The sequence below is a fragment of the Mastigoproctus giganteus genome, chromosome 8 (assembly GCF_048544385.1).
Source record: "Mastigoproctus giganteus isolate SK-2022 chromosome 8, ASM4854438v1, whole genome shotgun sequence".
Classification (NCBI taxonomy): domain Eukaryota; kingdom Metazoa; phylum Arthropoda; class Arachnida; order Uropygi; family Thelyphonidae; genus Mastigoproctus; species Mastigoproctus giganteus.
The window spans coordinates 142,864,591-142,883,571 of record NC_143582.1 but is presented as its reverse complement, the minus strand read 5'-3'; the positions used below and the strand labels follow the sequence as shown (position 1 = coordinate 142,883,571).

Here is an 18,981-nt window from a genome sequence, read left to right as displayed (position 1 = left end):
TCGAGAAACTGATTCCGCCCACTTTCGATAGGTTATATTACAGAAATCTAATTTCTTGGTTGTGATTTTATATCTACAAAAACACCAGCTAATGGATATTGACAAACCAAGTGGTAAGTAAAGTTGAAAATAACTTTAATTTATTAATGATCTGAAATCCAAGAGTGGAGGGGGGGGGGTCTAAAATTACGCACTGCCTTTTGGTATATTTTATTTGGAATTTATCATTTTCTCCAAGCAGGCTACTTTGCGTGATTTGTGTTTTATTTTATTGAGAAAAATCCAAAATAAAATTGGAAAAATTGCAAAAAATTAGTTTAAAGGGAGGTGTAAATTGATCGTTATCTACAAAGAAACTTCCTTGATATCCATCATCCTAATATCTTCGATTACCTGTAGCAAATAAAAAATAAAACGCATTACTTAGAATACAATGACAGTAGATTATCATCATTTTGATTCATACATATTTTCAAATTTCAGTCGAACTGAAATTAAGCAACAAAGTTTAGCAATTAAAAATAAGGAATAAATATTGAATATTTGTGGTGATTCAAATTGCATTTTAATTCCATTGAAAAGGTAAAGTAGAAGTGTAGGAAGTTAGTGCAACAGTTATTTCATTTATCAAACAAACTGAATTCATACGTGATGTAATTTTTCAGTTAATTAAAAACGTACTTTACTGATTATGGTTTCATAATTTTCTATGAATAATTTTAAATCAGAGAGGCAACTAAAAGTAAATAATTACCAATAAATCCATAATGAATCAACTCAACATAATATTATATATATCTAGATCACTCTGACTCCATGGTCACGCATTTTGTTTTGCCGTAAGTTTCTTGAATACTAAATGTAGTCGTGATTCAATATTGAACACACACACGAAACAAATTCCAGGTACAGTCATTCCCCGAATTGCGCGGGGTTACGTTCCGGGAAAACATAGCGCAGTCCAAATCTGCGCAATGCGAAACGTAGTTTATATGACATACTGAGGGTTCCGTACCTGTGCATAAAAAATTAAAATGAAAACTATTGTCTCCATTCGGTAAGAAAAAAAGAAAAAAAAAATAGAAACATGTATGCCGAGTAAATTTTCTCCCTTGTTTTGTTGCATAGCTTTTTGATCTATGCTGAAAAATTTTTAATGACGCGACGTAAGCCAGTTTCCAACAATCATTCTGATTTCACGTGGCATCTTCTCTTTAAATTCAACGATACTGGAAGGGCAATCACGAGAAAGTCTTTTTTTCAGGTGTTCTCCAGCAGTTCAATATGTCTCAAAGAAATCTTGGAGAAATTCTTTTAATGTTATAAATGCGATGCATAGTTGTTCTTATTTATGAATGCATGACGATACATTCATTTATTCCAATATTTTTTTTACAAAATGAGTTTCAAGACTAGTAATAGAATAGAAATTTTTATTATCGATAAGATGGGCTCAGCAAGCCAACATTTCATGTTACTATGCAAGTCTACGTAACATGTTTTCCAGTCTGTTGCTTCAAGATTTGGCAATATTGCATAATCTGCAAGGCGACTCCCCCAGCCACTCGACTTCTGTGCAAATGACTTTTTCTTGAATTTCTTGAATATCTTTTTCTTGAATATCGCTGAAATAAAACTGAAAATTCCAAAGAAATCAGAGTGTTTTATGAAAACTTGTTAAAAAAAAATCGGCATGGATCTGGAAACTAAAGAAAACAAGGTGGCACATTTACCCACCTTAATTTTATGTCAAAAACTTCATCATTTTTACATTGGTAAATAAAGTTTTTTTCCACAAAGTTATATCAATTTGTTTAATGGATATGGCAAAATAAAAACCACTAGTTGGCAGAGCCGCACCATGCACATGCATTGCAACTGGGTGCTCTACAATGCAGGTTTTGTTTTAATAACAGAAAAAAATAAGCTGAGAGCTTCTATTGTGAAAAAAGTTGAAATCGACGAATTATATAGTCACTTGCATAATCTTTTTGAGCAGTTCCTATAAATGGAATGTTTCTGGTTACAATAGGAACTTTGAAGGTTATTTGGATGTTCTTTACAAGCAAATAAATTACGCACAAAGGAGGAAAAGAATATTGGAGTTCTCACCAACAACGTCCGTCTTTAGTCGATGAGCAAGAGACCTCCTCAAATTCAAGGTTTTCGGATCAACAGTGACCTCGTTTTGATCTTGTTTCAATATTCTCCGAGCGGCTTGGGCTGATTTGGGTCGTTTCTTCGGTGCCGACTCTTCGTATTTAGCAAGATGTTTTACCCTTTCCTGCCGTTTTAATGCAAGTAGGCGGTCACGTTGTTGTCGTAAGTAGTTTTGTCTTCGTTCCATATCGATCGGATTTACCTGTTAAAAATAAATCATAATTTTTAATAAGCACGAAATTGCTTAATCTAAAAACCAGATATATTTAAGTTTCGCATAAATTAGCTTACTGCAAAAAATAACTATTTATGTTCCCACGTCACATGAAAGATATCTAAACTGCATCCCAATCAGATATAAAGAACGTATGAGAAAAGAATAGTTGCTGGTCATCTTAATCGTAGCCTCAAAGGCCTCTCAAAAGCACCAATGCTTAATTGTACAAACAGCAGTCAAGATTAATGATTATCCCAAGTTGGAAGACAGTCTGCTCAGTAATGTTTTTTAGCTTTTTCGTAGCGTGAGCTCGTTGCCCTAAATTTACTAGTTTATTTTATACATACTGGAGAGAAATAATAATACTGCACACAGGAAAGAAACATATAAATAAAATGTCACTTGTTAAATATTTCGCAAGAAAAAGTAGTATATTGATTGGCTTTCGTCAAAGGCAGTTTGTTTCCAAATAAAGCAGATCCAACAGACGTCACTCGTTACACCAAAATGAAAGAGAATTGTGAAGCGAAAGTCGAAGTGAAATAACAGTTAAACAAGTAAATGCGCAAAATGCCTTTTTTAACAACAAAATCTTCATCAATCTTCATCAAGGCTCATGTTAGGCTCGAAATGGATGCTGGAATGGACGCTGTTATAGTTCATCACACGCTTTGGTAATTCTGTAAACTATAGGTAAGAAGCAGCCATTATCAATCCACTGCACACAGGATAGAAGCCTCCTCAAACAATTCATGTTGAGGGAAATAGACCATAATCTGCCACGCTGGTCCAGTGCGGATTGGCAGATCCACCGTATTTAGCAGTCAGGGGCTTGAACCCCGGTCTACTCAAAGAGCATGTGCTACTGCACTCTTTCCCCCCGACCACTCGGCTACAGAGGCCGTTTGTAGACTATTATTATACGTTAACTACCTTCTGTATGCATTATACTGAGGAGAGTTCGGCTTCGTAAAATTCATTTCAAGCCAAAAGTAGTTCCAAAATAAATTGGTATTTTGTAAATTTTTTAAAAAATAATTTACAATCAGGTTAGAGGATTTTTTTTTTTTAATTCAGTAGAGTATTAAAAAAGGAATTTTTTAAATTCCTTTTTTAATACTCTAATGTTTTCGATTTTATTCCTACATTTTTTCTTGCTTTGCCATACGTCAGTAAATTAAGAAAGCCAATTTTCTTAATTCTACTTACGGTAAGTATTCAAGAATATGAACTTCAATTTCATGATTCAAATTTATTTACCAAAATCATTGCAGCGCTCAAGTACAGTACAATAAATATTATTTTGAATGAAAAGGCTGGGGTGTTTGTGAAGTTAAGTATTTCATTGGGATGCATTTCGAGCAGGAATAGCAACCTTATTTTATATTTATTGTTACCAAACATAATGGTATAAATTTTAGGTAATTTAGAGTAAGCGTCTGCCTCAAAATACCGAATTATGAAATTAATTTTATCGTCCACAAATGTTTTCATAAATATGTAGGTATGTGTCACGAAAATTTAAAAAGGAGAACTGAACAATTATTAGCAATTCCTACTTGAATGTTTTGAGGAGGAGTATCGCTTCCTGGGTCATAGGATTTAGTTTCTTCCTCTTCCTCTTTTCCAGGAGCAACATGCGGGTCTATTGTTGCAGTATCTTCAATCGACAGTCTGAAAGCCTACAGAAATATAAACTGATATCACAAATAAATACATATTAAGTGCCTATTCTTAGCGCACAACGTCATTAACAACTAACTGCGTAATATGCTAACTTCTGTGTTAATGGATAGAAAAAAAAAAATAAGAAATAAAATAAGAAAAGATACAATTTTAGATTTTTTTCGACTGCCCGAGTTTATTTCCAATAATTGGTTTCTAATGACTGTTTCCTGAGGTTACACTTTACACTGTGCCACTAAAACAATCATCCAGCATTTATATATACGAGGCCTGTTAGAAAAGTAATAAGATTAATTTTGTTGCAAGTGTAGTGGCAACGCTGGAAACAAATGCTGCCACTACACTTGCACGCAAGTGTTGCCAAGCAATAACATGTAGCGTGGTCCATCCTCTAACCTGACTGTGTAGTTTCACTCGTTAGAGGCAATATGTCTGACGCTAGGGCAGTTATAAATAAATAAGTTTTCTGTTTATACTCCGGGATGACCAAACAGTCAGAGGAGTTAACAAGATAGACAGAATACAAGAAACAGCACCGTATTCAGCAGTCACGGGCTTGAACCCCGGTCACTCAAGGCACGTGTACTTATGCACCCGCGCGCCTGACCACTAGGCTACGGCGGCCCTTTTAGTAATTGCGTGTTTGTTAAGTGTGTTACAATTATGGAATAGCGAAATATTGAACAACGACATGCGACCAGGTTTTGCTTGAAACTGAAAGAAAGTGCAACTAAGGCCTATACTACACGAGCGCTTAAAGCGCGGGCATCAGCTGGTGGTGTGAGCGCCTCCAAAACCGCAAACTACATGTAGCGTTCCTAACGTCAGATCGTTTCAGACTATTATATTATTATTAATATCAATTTATTTCCAAAGAAATTGTCCCTTTACAGCTAGAGGACACGGGTTACATGAATAACATGGAATATACATACTATTTACTGTCAATGTACAGAGTACTCAAAAGGGTAAATACAATACATGGCCTTAGACAGCCACTGGTAATATACATAAACACAACAAAATAATCTCACCTCGAGCTGGACGAGGGCATACATATCTTCAAGAGTGAAAGAGCTGTAGATTTTGTCCTTGCACAGTTTCTGAATGTCGATGGATAGCATATTAAATAATTCGATGGAGTAAAATTGAAACGTATTATCGAGGAAGGTCATGTTACTCAGTTTAGATCCGTCTGGGAGTGTGTTGGCATGGCTTCTGTTACGATCTGACGGTCTAGCAATAATATCCCAGATATGAAGTGAGCTTAATTTCCCGGAGAGAAGCTGGGCGAAGATCACGAGATTCCTTGAGATGATGTGATACTTCCATATTTAGATTGGAGAGCAGCACAGACTTTGAGATTGTAGGCGTGCAATTTTATTCAACCATTTTAAAATCCAGAATTTCAGGGTTAGGAACCCGGTTTGGTAAGATGGGGGGTGCAGAGGACCATATAGTTGAGGCATATAAAGGAATTGGGACCATGCAACGAAGAATATATTTGATGATTGGATGCGGATTAAGAAAGTTGGATATCTCTTTTTTCACTTCCCATATAGCTGCATGTTTTTTTTTTTCGAGTGGGATTAAAATGAGGTCTTTGTCCCTGATGACGCCCAAATCCTTATGCTGGGTGACATTTTTAACTGTAGAGTTTGCTATTATGATGTTTCTCTTCTTGGCGATAGTAAGTTTAGCGGTTTTTTCTTTGTTTATGGAGAGCCCAATTGCATGGAGATAATTTTCAAGTTCTTGTAACTGTCGGATGGAGGTCACTGTGGTAGACTGGAGGGACTGGGAGCATTTTGTGACAATAAAGAACTTTAAATCATCAGCATACGTGGTAAAGTTGGCATGATTTGCGAGGACGGGTTCTAAAGATGCAGCACAGAGGGTGGCAGAGAGACCCCCCCTTGGGGTATTCCTCTGGAGCAGACAGTTTTGTGGTGATGGTTATTATTTCTTATGCATAGGGTCCTGGACTGTAGGAGCTTCTTAAGAAGATCTAAAAGGTGGCTAGAGTTTTTGAACCAGAGGAGTCTAACAATAAATTGTCCAAACAACTAATGAAACAGTACTAAAATAGAAGTAACATTTACAATAAATATAAGGTTCAGAATTTACCTTTCTGATTATTCTCATCATTAGATAGTTCATACCAGTTCGGAAATATTTCTTTTCCAATTTCTATTCAACACTTTGCCATTATTTCTTCGCTGGAGTAGTCTTTTAATGACGTGATGTACAAGGGAGGCCTCCTATTTACCTTACAAATAAACTCTGTGTCAAACATTGTCCTCCCCAAAACATAACAACCAAACGAATGAAGGCTCACGGGGAGAATTTCTCCGCTGCCGATCGAAACGTCAAGTGTAGTGTAGAGTGTGTTTCCATTGCTGGCGTTTACAATGCCTCCGACGACATTAGCAAGCTTGAGAGACAACTGAAGTCGTTCAACGGGGCGTTTGTAACGCCCATGTAGTTTGCATTGCTTTTCCCTCTATTTCTTATAAAACCGAGCGTTCGAAGGCGCCGGGTTTTGAGTGCTCGTCTAGTATAGCTCTAATGTGTGCGAAAAACTGAGAACGGCATATGGAGAGGATGCCATATCACGATCTGAGGTGTTTTGTTGGCACAAGATGTTTTCAGAGGGATGTGAAACGGTGGAAGGTGAGACATGTGCCGGACGGCCAGCAACCACTCGAACTGACGACAATATCCAAAGAGTGAGAGGTCAATTCGTCGAGATCGAAGGTTAACAATCAGAACGACAGTCGACGAACTGAATTTAAATAGAGCCGCTGTTCACAAAATTTTAAATGAAGAGTTGGCCATGCGAAAAGTGTGCGAAAAAAACAAAACCGTGTCTTGATTTGCTAGGAAGGTTAGGAACTGATCCAGACATGTTGAAAAGAGTCGTTACTGGTGTCGAAAGCCGTTTTTTTTTTTTTTTTTCAGTACAATCCAGAAACCAAACACCAAAGTGAGGAGGGACACACAAAAACATCTCTACGTCTGAAGAAATCTCGAATGACCAAATCAAAAGTGAAAACGATGATTGTGTGTTTTTGTTTGATTATCGAGGCATTTTTTGATTATCGATTCACAAAGAGTTTCTGCCACAGGTACAAATAATAAACCAAAATGACTACAGAGAAATTAATTGTCGAACTGTTACGGAAAAGAATCCTTCGTGTGCGACCAGAGATCAGTCAAAATTGGATCCTCCACCACGACAACGCACCATCTCATTCGGCCTTCTCCATTACAGAATTTCTGACGCACAAAAGCATTCTAGTCCTCTTGACCGCCGCATTCTTCCGACTTCGCTCCATGTGATTACTTTTTCTTCCCAAAACTGAAAAAAAAAAATAACTAAAAGGAAATAATTATGAGTCGACAGAGACAATTCAAAAGGCTGTAATCGACACTATAAAGAAGCTGACAGATGAAGACTACCAGTCTTGTTTTAACGAATGGAAATGTCGATGGAGACGTTGTGTAGCTGCAGAGGGATGTTATTTCAAGGGTGACCATTGTTATTCTGCATAAAATTCAAAATAAAAAATTTTATTGATTTAATCTCATTACTTTTCTGACAGGCCCTGTGTGTGTGTGTGTATATATATATATATATATATATATATAAAATTTTACATAAATATTTGTAATACTTCGGCGTAGTGTGTTTGCTAATGACTAGTGCGTTTTTTCTTTTTGATTTATCCACGAATGCAGCGTTGTAACTTTTCAGGCTACGTACAGTAATAGTTTTTGTAAGAATTAATTTTGATTTCCATATCTTTAATGTTGTAGTTTGCCCTATTCATTGTAACCTAAATAGGGCATCACGTCAAAACAGAATTAACTGATTGTGCGATGTTGCGTGCTGCACGAGAGTACTAAGAAGTGGTGATTCTAAGTACTGTATATTGTATTCGTAAAGTGTTCAACACAGTGCCCTCTATTCACCACTAGTCTGTTTTATCCGATTCGCTAGGCTAGGGCATTACAGACTTCGCTGTGTGGGGCTTGGCTTTGTATATTTTTTCATTCAGATTACACCTGCTGCCTCTGCGAAAAAGAATGCGTGATTTATGACCCCCCCCCCACCAAATAAAACAACTTGGAAGATTGTAATAAGACTGATGCTCCACAAGGAGGCTATGTGTGAAATTAATATAACAAAGGCTCAGTGAAGAACGTCAATGATTATAAGAAATGCTCAATAGGGGGAAATTCGACCTTTTTAAAGGCAGATTCGCAACCAGTGGTTGTTGCTTCCGAGATAACCAGACCTAAATAGCACGATATATTTTTTAATTCAATCAACATTGAACACTTGATGAGATTGTATCCGTTTTCGATCGTTGTCGAAAACAGGAAGTCTTGTCAAGTAGACGAGTTGTCAAGTAGTGGAAGCTTAGAAGCCAATGTTGCATATAAAAATCATATTGCAATATTACCGTATAAAGCAGTATCACTACAATTGTAATATCTTTTCAAATTAAACATTAATAAGTTTTAGTGATAGACTGACTGATTGTTGAGAGTAAATTATATTATTTAGGCTCTTTATTCTTTCTGTATTTCATTTTATTGTCATTTCAGGTGTACAGAATGCATATACTGTAGAATGAAAGCTATACTACTACAGAATCCATTTTTATGTTGACGACGATGGCTGGTGGGGAACAGAGAGATAACTTTTCATGTAGTATTTGAGTGTATCCGAAAAGAAGTTATTAGACTGCTTCCTAATATGATAAAGTCCTTTATGCCTGCCTGGACTTGGGGGCAGGTATTCAACGCCCCCAAGAGATTAGTCTTGACTTCGTTAAGACTGATTTTTTTTCTTTAATTGCAATCAAATCGAAGCGCACGCTGCTCCCGACCTCGCTGTCTGGCGAATATGCCAGACAGCGAGGTCGTCAATAACATAAGCACATCATAATACTAGTACACTACGATATGTTGAGGGGGGAACCTCTCTATAAAAATTAATAATATTTTGGTTGGCTGGTTATTTTGAATTTACCAAGGTAACTAAGGCCACGAGGCGTAATTCTGTAAATTGCGTGTATTCTATGATCAGTTTGTCTGTTTATTTGATGATAAACTATATCCCTCCAACATGACTAACTTAGCCACAGTGCGAAAAAGGAATGAAACTACAGTAGAACTTCGCTAATTCGGACTAAAAGAGGAAAAAACAGACCGAAAATAAAATATTACTTCTCAAGCTAAAAAAATATCACACCTTTTGTGAGGTAGGGGCCGTATTCCAGGTATGTCCTTGTTCAGAAATCGGAAACGTGGATGAATCCTTAATGCGAAACATTTTTATAAAAGACAAAAATTTGTGTTATTACTTCGCTTTTTGGGGTGGTATTAGAAGCAGAGAAGCAAGCTTACACTCATGGGCCAAAATATTATGACTACCTGCCTAAAAGTGTTAGGCCACCTTTCGCCTTGATAACCTCTTGCACCCAGCGTGGCATCACTACGAGAAAGCAGAAGGTGTTCTCGGCTATCCTGGACCAGCTGGACGCCCTGCAATTCGGCACTGGCGTATGCTGCGTTCCATCGCATCTCACAAATGTTCGATGTGGTTGATGTTTGGGGAATTTGGTGGTCAAGGAAGCACACAAAATGCTTGGACATGATCCTAGAACCATTCCTACACAATGCGGGCTGTGGATCTTGTGATGTCTTGTTTAAAGGTTCCAGTGGTATCTCGATACACTGTCACCAAGTAGGGCAAAACTTGGTCCGAAACAATTTGGAGGTAGGATCTGGAGATGAGGAGGCCCAGTGATGTCTACGAAAGCATTCCCCAAGCCATGACACCATCGCCGCCAGCCAACTGTGTAGTCTGGTTGCACAGCTGGATGACATTTAGGTATTATTATTAAAGAAAGCTATCGACTACAATTCAGAACAGACTAGCAAGATAACATTCCTGTATGAAAATTAACTGTGAAACCCTGAAAACTTAAATAGTGAAAGATATAAATAATATCAAGTGAAATATTTATAATTTCAAGAGAAAACTTCAGTAAATTTTACCAGTTTTCCTGCAAGGAACAATTGATGCTTTATCATCAACTCCGAGAACTACATGTTTAGAAAATTTTGTATATATGCAGTGACGCTTACTAATATAAAATAACACTAATGATACAATATAATACTAACACTAGGTGGCAGATAACTGTCATCAACTGGTGCAATACCACTACTTTGCTTACTGGAGCCTTGAAGTGGTGAAACCCATGTTTAGTCTCCAGGGCAAAGTTTCCGGCATGTCCCCTTCTCCTTCAACCCATCCAACTGTACTACTAGTACTAATACTAACTAATACAAGACTATAATATAACACTTAGGCTAGGTGGTAGTGACTCTCGTCAATCGGTGCAATACTACCACTTTGCTTATTGAAGGCTTGAAGTGGTGAAACCCAAGTTTAGTAACCAGAGCAAAGATTCCGGCAGACCCCCTTCCTTCCTCTCCATCTCCTTCAACCCATGCACGGTACTAAGTACTATAAGTTACACCTTTCGTGTTTGGGGGTTTCATAAAAAAGGGGGGATCAGAATTATAGAATATAATTCGGACTTATAATTAGGATGCAAATATGACGAAGAGAAAAATAATTTTACAAAATGCTTATATTAAAAACAATTGTGTACAAAGGATTCTAATCAAACTGAAGACGAATAATGCAATTTGTAAACGTTAAAAACAATGAATTTATCCAGTATACACTGGATAAATTCCCAGTCTTTTTATGAAGAAATCGGAAATATCCTGTTGCCTTGCCACGGAATTCGTTCTTTATTTCTCTTAGAGCGTAGAAGTATTTTTTGAATTCTTCGTTAGAATTACCATCTTTAATAAGAGTATCGAAGCGATGCGCTTCTGATCGGATGCCAGCATCCGAGGCACCCATCTTACCGCACATTTTTTCATGCCTGTAGTCAATATGGTCTGTACTGTACTGTATGACAACTCACTGATGTCAGCAACATGTCGAATGGTGATACGATGGTACAGCAAGACAATGACACGGACTTTATTAATATTTTCTGGAGTGACGGCAGTTTTTGGGGATCCTGCGGCATGCTCATCTTCACATGATTCCCTGCCACACTTAAATCCACGGCACCATCTTTTAACCGTATCATATGATAGAGAAGAATCACCTAGTGTGCTCAAGTCTTTGTGAATGCCGGTCAGAATCCAGTTCTTTTTTCACAAATATTTGATAACAGCCCTTAACCTCACTTTTCCCATTTCATACAGAGGTAGTACTTGTTCAGCCAGTTGTTTACCTGCAACAAAAAAAAATATTATGAGTGACCTCTAATTTCGTGTATGTGCATCCGAGACACATACAGGAGCCGTCCCAGATAAGGGCAAAAGTGGCTCTAGCCCTCCCTCTATGATCATAATAATGTAGATTTTTTACTGCTGTATGATGATTAAAGCTTATTGATTCCCTTGAATATTGCTTTAGCCTCCCCCTTTAACGGCTTTAGCCCTTCTCTTTAGAAAATCCTGGGACCGACCCTGGAGACATACAGGTACATAGTACATATTTCGAAACAACCTGAAACTAATTATTTCAAAATTAAGGGAATAGCAACTTGATACCTCTAGTAATTTGGTCATTTTGGCATGGGAAAATTGAATAATACTGCAGTTGTTCGCATTTTAACTCCTGAAGTTTAATCCATCCAAAAAGAAGGTATATAAAAAGCATTGATATTAGCGATATTGATCAAGTTAATGAATACACATTTAGTTTGACTTGATTTTAAAGTACCGCAATATAGTTTTTTTACTGAAATAAGATTAAGATTAAATATTATTTATTTCGACTGTCCCATATAATTATACTTTTTATCGATTATAATTTATTTGGGTTACATTGAGTAGTATCCAAAATTTTAGTTTTAAATTTGTTATTCATCGGTTTTTTTTTTTTTTACCTAGATTGATGGGTTGTTCAGATAAACGGATAACAAATCTCTTTTTTTTTATGTTTTCTGTATAGCCATATTACTCTCATGGAGATGGTAGTAATATGACTCAATTTTCATGTAGATATTTGCTTTTTATTTCTAGAGCTGAAGTAGCAGTAAATTTAACAAATACTAAAATGTTAACTGACTGTAATTGCCATTGAAACTTCAGTCATTGCCATAGAAAGGAATCCAGAGCAATAAAGCTCTGGATAAATTTCGGAGCTAACCTTATCATTCTGGATCTTTTAATCAACGTTTCACATAAATTTGAACATAAAATGTATGTGTATCAGAGCGCCATTTACCTTCTCTAGAAGTTCCTTTTCTCGTTCTCTTTCCGTCTCCAAACGCATTTTTTCAGCCAACGTTGCCTGAATTGCGTGCTCTCTGGTTCCAGTTAAGTGGCCTTTATCAACTTCGTGTTCTTCCATAGTTTTCCTTTGTTAAAAAGGGAAGAAGAAAGAGAAAAAAAATATTCATTTTGTTTATAAAATTACATTTAAATATAGTACTACCTAGCGAAAAGGATAAAAACGAACAAATTATTGCGATGATATACAAGAAAAAATACGCACGTACATTTTCGTATACATTATCACGCTAAGACCACACTTACAATAATGCCACCCTCTCTGAGTTATATACCTTGTGTGCATTTTAAAATATGTAAATTGTAAAGAAATGATGTCCCTGCGACTGTTATGGATATTTAAATTTTATACTACTATGTTAAAGCTGAATACGTTCAGTTTCAGATAAAGGAAACCTTTACTCCACCAAAACTTCCCCAACCTTGACAAGTTTAAGAGTAGCAGATGGATAAATTGGCCTCATGCAGTATCCACTAATTAATGTACTACTTATAAATCATCGGATACTAACAGCCCACTTGTTACTTGGTAACCGATGTCAGGTATACAAAGTAAAAATTTAATTAGTTCTTACAAAAGTGTAAAGTAAGACGGGCGAAAGTGAAAAATTTATGAAGAATAGTGGAATTGTTCTTTTCCTTTTTTACTTCCCTAAGGAAAGTATGACAGTCGTTTACCACGTTTTTCTTTCATAAGCAGACAACCTGTTTGTCAATATTAAGGTATAGTGTCCATCAGCTCTCTGGTCAGATGGGATAATCAGATTGACTAACAAACAAGAGTTTTTTTCGGGCAAAATTAATTTTCACAAGATTTATCGTATATCTGTACAAATGTGTTCACAGTGTGATTTTCATATTTTGTGGGCTGAAATACCAGGAATAACTGTCTTCCACTGCATTCCCTCCTAGTGGTATCAACTAATTACAGTATACTGATTGAAGAAGGCTTTAAGAATTCTGCCAGTCTCCGACGAGAAATTTCCAAGTCATGATGTGTTGCGAAACTATTATACTATCAACACGGAGGACCAGTTGTCATAATGATGCTATTCTTTTAAATAAAAAAAGGCTATACTCCTTTTGGGAAGTGCTGTTTCATTGAATTACACTGGTGCCCAAAAGCTAAGGAACAAATGCAGCAAAAAATTAATCAAATCCTTTTTTAAGTTCAAATAAAAACAGAATCAGATATTATTCATTTAGAACATAAAACAATCTCTGCGTGATTCCATTAAAAAAAAGTCAGGCACGACCAGTTACAACATGCAGACCTATCCGTCGCATCCTATTTAGGGTCAAACAAGCAATTGCCTATCGAGCCCTAACTGCTAGGCGTTATACAGGCTTCACAGTAGAGCAACTTGTTGAATCTACGTTGGGGTTGTATCTTGGCATACCGTCTCTATAAAGCTTCATGATTAGTCTTTCAGAACTCTTTGCAAGAAAATATTCATCGAGGCCAGTATCTAAAATATAATTAGAACGACCAATTGTCTATCCTATTAACCCTATAATACTGAAAGAATCTGTTTCAATTGATGTCGACGTCATGTGGATTAAATCCAGGAGCAATGGACTATGATGCTCCTCACTAAGGAGATAAGATACAGTTTCAATTGGAATCATAATGCTTTCACTTTGAGAGCAATGGAAACCAGATTCCATCCCGCTAACATTACATAAAGAGGCACGTATGGAAGTGGCCGTTTAATGGTGCGGGCTAGAATTACTGTCAACTGCCATACAGATCTTTGTGTTCAAACTCTAACGGCTGAAAAATGTAGGGATGAGATCCTTAATCCTTATGCTTGCTCTTTTTAATAAACAAATTGGTCCAGACTTCCTTTTAATGGATAATAACATATGCTCTCAGAGAGCTTTCCTAGCCTAGCAAACCAACGTTTAGAGGGAGAGTATAACCCACATGGAACTGGCCGGACAGAACCCCAGGCCTCATTCCAGTTAAGCATTCTTGAGGAACCTCTAGACCAGTGTTTCCCAACGTGGGTCCCACGCCCCACATGGGGGCAATTTGATTGTTCAGGGGGGCAATTCAAAAATTGCTCGTCTAGAGTTTAAAACAACCGCCTACTATGATTTAACTTGTACAAAAGAAGAATTGTTGGTATCTCAATTTTAAATAAGCATTCGTTAAATGTTGTACTTTCTATAGAGCTGCACTTGAAAGTTTGGAGTAATATCAACTACAGTTTGCTCGGAGAGTATTGCTTACTATGCCTAGTGAAGGAATAGTACATACTGTATTGGACGATTGCTTATGGCATATGCAATGTGCAAGCAAAGTGGTTGTCTACTGTAGCCTACCGCAAACTCAGCATGTTATATGAAATAGGTAATTCCTTTCATACAAACGCTCGTTTGGGCATCGTGACTGTACATTTGGATAGGTTTGACGATCTCAGATTAAAATAAAAATTACTTTGTCCACGCACAGAATTATTATTAATGAAGAACCGTGATATACAATGGTATGTATTTGTCATATATGTATTTCTGTGGTCTCAGTAAATAAGCAAATAAGTCCAAAAACTCGAATTTGCAGGAGAGGAAAAATAAACTTCACACTCTCATATAAACACGCATATATTCGAATATACAAATATTTATTACTCACGCTAAAACTACAATAACGAAGATAGCTGCGTGTCACATAATAGTAAATAATAAATACTTTATTATAGTGCACTTATCTCATTTTTGACAAATTAGACTTATCTGCTTGTTCACAGAGACCACAGATTTAATAGCCCGAATTCAGTAATTCGTGTGATTTATTCATTCAAAAAGCGTACTAATAATTAATTTTGATATATTAAAATAAAATTAAATTAACTTTAATGCATAGTTTATTTTTAGTTTTTGATTTATCTTATATTTATTTCTTTCAGTTGCGCAGTAAAATGAGTAGTGCAAGTAAAAAAAAAGTTCGTCAGTATTCAGAGGAATACTTAAAATTTGGTTTCATACCCGCTATCCACGATCAAAGGTCACCTTTTTGTCTTTTATGCCAACAATGCTTGACCAACGAATCAATGAAGCGAGGTCGTCTTGAGGCGCATTTGAAGGCGAAACATAATGCTCATGTAAATTCAGATTTAGATTACTTTCAAACTTTAAAGAAGAATTTTGAAAAAAGAGCAACATTAAAGTCTCTGTTTATTGCTCATACTGCAACTGTCAATCGTACTCTTGAGGCTAGTTATGAAATTTCTTTACTCATTGCTAAATCTGGGAAAAATCATACTATAGGAGAGAATTTAATCAAACCATCAATATCAGCATTTCTTAAAACAGTTCTGGAAAAAGATGACAAAGACGTGAAAGCTATGCCACTCAATAACAATACTGTTAGCAGAAGAATAGATGAAATGAGTGAAGATATTGAAATACAACTTGTTGGAAAGCTGAAAACAAGAAAATTCTCAGTGCAAATGGATGAATCAACTTTGAGAGACAGTGAAGCCGTACTGATAACTTATGTGAGATATATTGATAAAGGTAATTTTGCTGAAGAAATGTTATTCTGTAAATCATTAGAGAGCACCACTACCTCCAAAGATATATATAATAAGCTAAAAAATTACTTAGATGACAATAATATACCAATGAAAAATATAACATCTTGCGCTTCAGATGGTGCTCCTAATATGATGGGCAAGAAAAATGGCTGCTTAAAATTGATGAAAGATGAGAATCCAGAAATGCTTCTTGTGCATTGTGTTATTCATAGGGAAAACTTGGTAGCTAAAAATATTTCGCCTGTTCTTCATGAAGTACTAAAATCAGTTATAAAATGTGTCAATGCTATTAAAGCTAATGCCAAATGTGAGCGTCTCTTCAAGCTTTTTTGTGAAGAACAAAATGGAGACCATGTGAGACTTTTACTTCACACTGAAGTAAGGTGGCTCTCGAAAGGGAACTGCTTGAAAAGATTCATGGAACTATTTGATACTATTAGTGACTTTTTAAGTGACAAACCTGAAATGAAGCATCTGTTAACGGTCGATGGTAAAGCATTTGTGAGTTATTTAGCCGATATCTTTGAAAAACTAAATATATTAAATAAACAACTTCAAGGAACAAATAAAACTCTCGTCGATGCAAAAGCGAAGATATTTGGTTTCATTACATTTATTGAATTATGTCAAAAATATATTTGTAACAAAAATTTTGAACAGTTTCGTTGGCTGCAAAAATGTGAAGTGACTGATACCGCTGTACTTGTTATTGTCGATCATCTGAAAATTCTGTCCGCTGATTTAAAAGAAAGGTTTTCTGATTTAAAACAAATTGATTTTCCAACCTGGATGATGCAACCAATGTTAGTGGATTTGTCTGATGTATCAATGCAGTACCAAGAAGAACTCTCAGAAATGCAAAATGATGAGTCAGTTAAAACTTTATTCAATATAAAAGGAGCGATGGCATGGCTTTGTGATGAAACAGAAATTAAATACCCAAATTCAACCAACTTTGCAAGAGAGCTATTGTTACCGTTTCCATCTTCATATTTAGCTGAATGTGGATTTAGTGCCATAAATGATTTGTTCCTAAAGAAAAGAAATCGACTGGATATCACAAAACGGGGAGACTTGAGACTGAAGCTGACTAAATTGGAGCCCAATATAAAATCTCTCTGCGGCAAGCATCAAGCACAAGGGTCTCACTAAATTTAGTGCACTCATCTAGAAGTGACTTCACATGGAATGTTGAAATTATTAAACAATTAAATAATAATTACTAAAAATTAAAATATTATAAAAAAATCTTTCATATAAATTATTTTGTACTTGAATTTTAGTTGTCCATTATATGTTTTGAAAATTTACTTACTGTTTTTTTCTTAATAATTTCCTAATGATTTCTTCCTAAAACCTAAGTTTTGTGTCCTGAACAAGTTGTAATTAGGCTTCATTTAGGAAATAATTCAATTTTTGAATATAAAAAATATGTATATCGGTGTTTCCCAACGTTACATAGGGGGCATCAGAATTTTAGAAAGACTTAGGTGGGGCATGGTAAAAAAAAGGTTGGGAAACACTGCTCTAGACAGTCTCAACCCTTCATAGAATCTTCATTGAGCTTGCGTCAAAGCTTATGCAGGAATGGCAATTGTTACCTCCACCAGTAATTAACGTTCTTTTTGGACATGAGCACCATATTTCCATGGATTATCGACGCACCACTTCTGGCTACTAATAAAGTGATTTGAATAATTGTAATTTCAGATCAAATATGTCCAGCTTTTGTATATTATTAAAACACATTAAAATGAATGTCTTTATCATTATCTAATGAAAAGTTTAATTTTTTTTGTGTTTTTCCTTAACTTTAATTATATTATCGGCGTATTTTGTGAAGTGCAACTTGCCAATAATCGAAAAATTGGTTATTTATCAAAAGACTTAAATTACGATAAAAGACTCTTATTTTATCACACTTTTTTGGGCTAACGAGAGTCTCGTGTGAGGTATTTAATAAGCCCTTCCAATCAATTTCTAATATGAGGCTGTCGTTATCTTTCCAAGGACATTTGATCTTCTTGGAATATGACATTGATCAATATAATGCTGACAGCACGATAACTTATAACTGCTTTATTCTGTAACACAACATTACAAAAACATTAAGTTTCTGATCATGCGGTATATTGAACCAACAGTTCCATGCGATGCACTACACGAGACAGCAAACAGTAACTTATTTCGCTGTTTATTTTGAGTCACGCAGTAAATACATTATCATATTGGAGTATTATTACTATAATTCTCTCTCATTAACTCTTAACCTGATTAAATTGGATGTTACTTTATGTACCACGAAAAGATTGTCACCAACAAACGACTGTAGGTTGGTAGTACACGTAACGCTTCAAGCTTTCAGAGGTGGGGGAAATTAAAAAGTATCTGAGAATGCTGATTCATGTCGGGACGGTGGGAGAAGGGTTTTTTTTTTTTTTCTGAGAGGGGGGGGGGGTAGCCAAGCAATCGAAGTACTGTATATTATTTTATATCTGTTTATATTACATGAAATAAGGCTAGAGTAAAACTTTGGAATAGCGTACCCTTCGGCGTGACCAACGAACGGTCGAAACGAATCGTGTCATTATTGCTTATGTCACGTAACAAGCAAGTCACAGAGAAAAGCCTCATGACAAAGAGAAGGTCACTCCTTTTGCTTGAATCAGTCCCGAATTAGTGGAGAAAACTAACCTACCTTTTTTTCACTAAAATGAAAATCTATTAAAAAACCCACACTTCGTTTGCTTGAATCCGTCCCGAAGTCGCATAAAAACATGACCTTTTTTTCACTAAACAAAAATGAAAGTCAATTAAAAACATATTAAACCCGGGGGCTCGTAACTGTTGAGTATGGGTTTAGCACACCCAGGGTCCTGAGCTAGATATCATCATTCTTCTCTCTCTCTCTCTCCCTCTCTCTCTCTCTCTCTCTCTCTCTCTCTCTCTCAGGGTGACTCAGAAATTTTTTTT

General features: G+C 36.0%; 1 protein-coding gene across 1 annotated transcript in view; it reads right to left on the bottom strand.

The window, feature by feature from the left end:
• Positions 1-289: 289 nt before the first annotated feature.
• Positions 290-18,981, bottom strand: part of LOC150081873 (cilia- and flagella-associated protein 36-like) — a 61,721-nt gene continuing 43,029 nt past the window's right edge. The window contains exons 5-8 of the mRNA XM_090380352.1: positions 12,402-12,534; positions 3,937-4,059; positions 2,113-2,362; positions 290-393 (exon numbers count right to left, since the gene is read on the bottom strand). Of these exons, the coding sequence (XP_090236478.1) occupies positions 377-393; positions 2,113-2,362; positions 3,937-4,059; positions 12,402-12,534 (523 nt within the window). The 3' untranslated portion in view covers positions 290-376. The remainder of the gene's footprint in view (positions 394-2,112; positions 2,363-3,936; positions 4,060-12,401; positions 12,535-18,981) is intronic.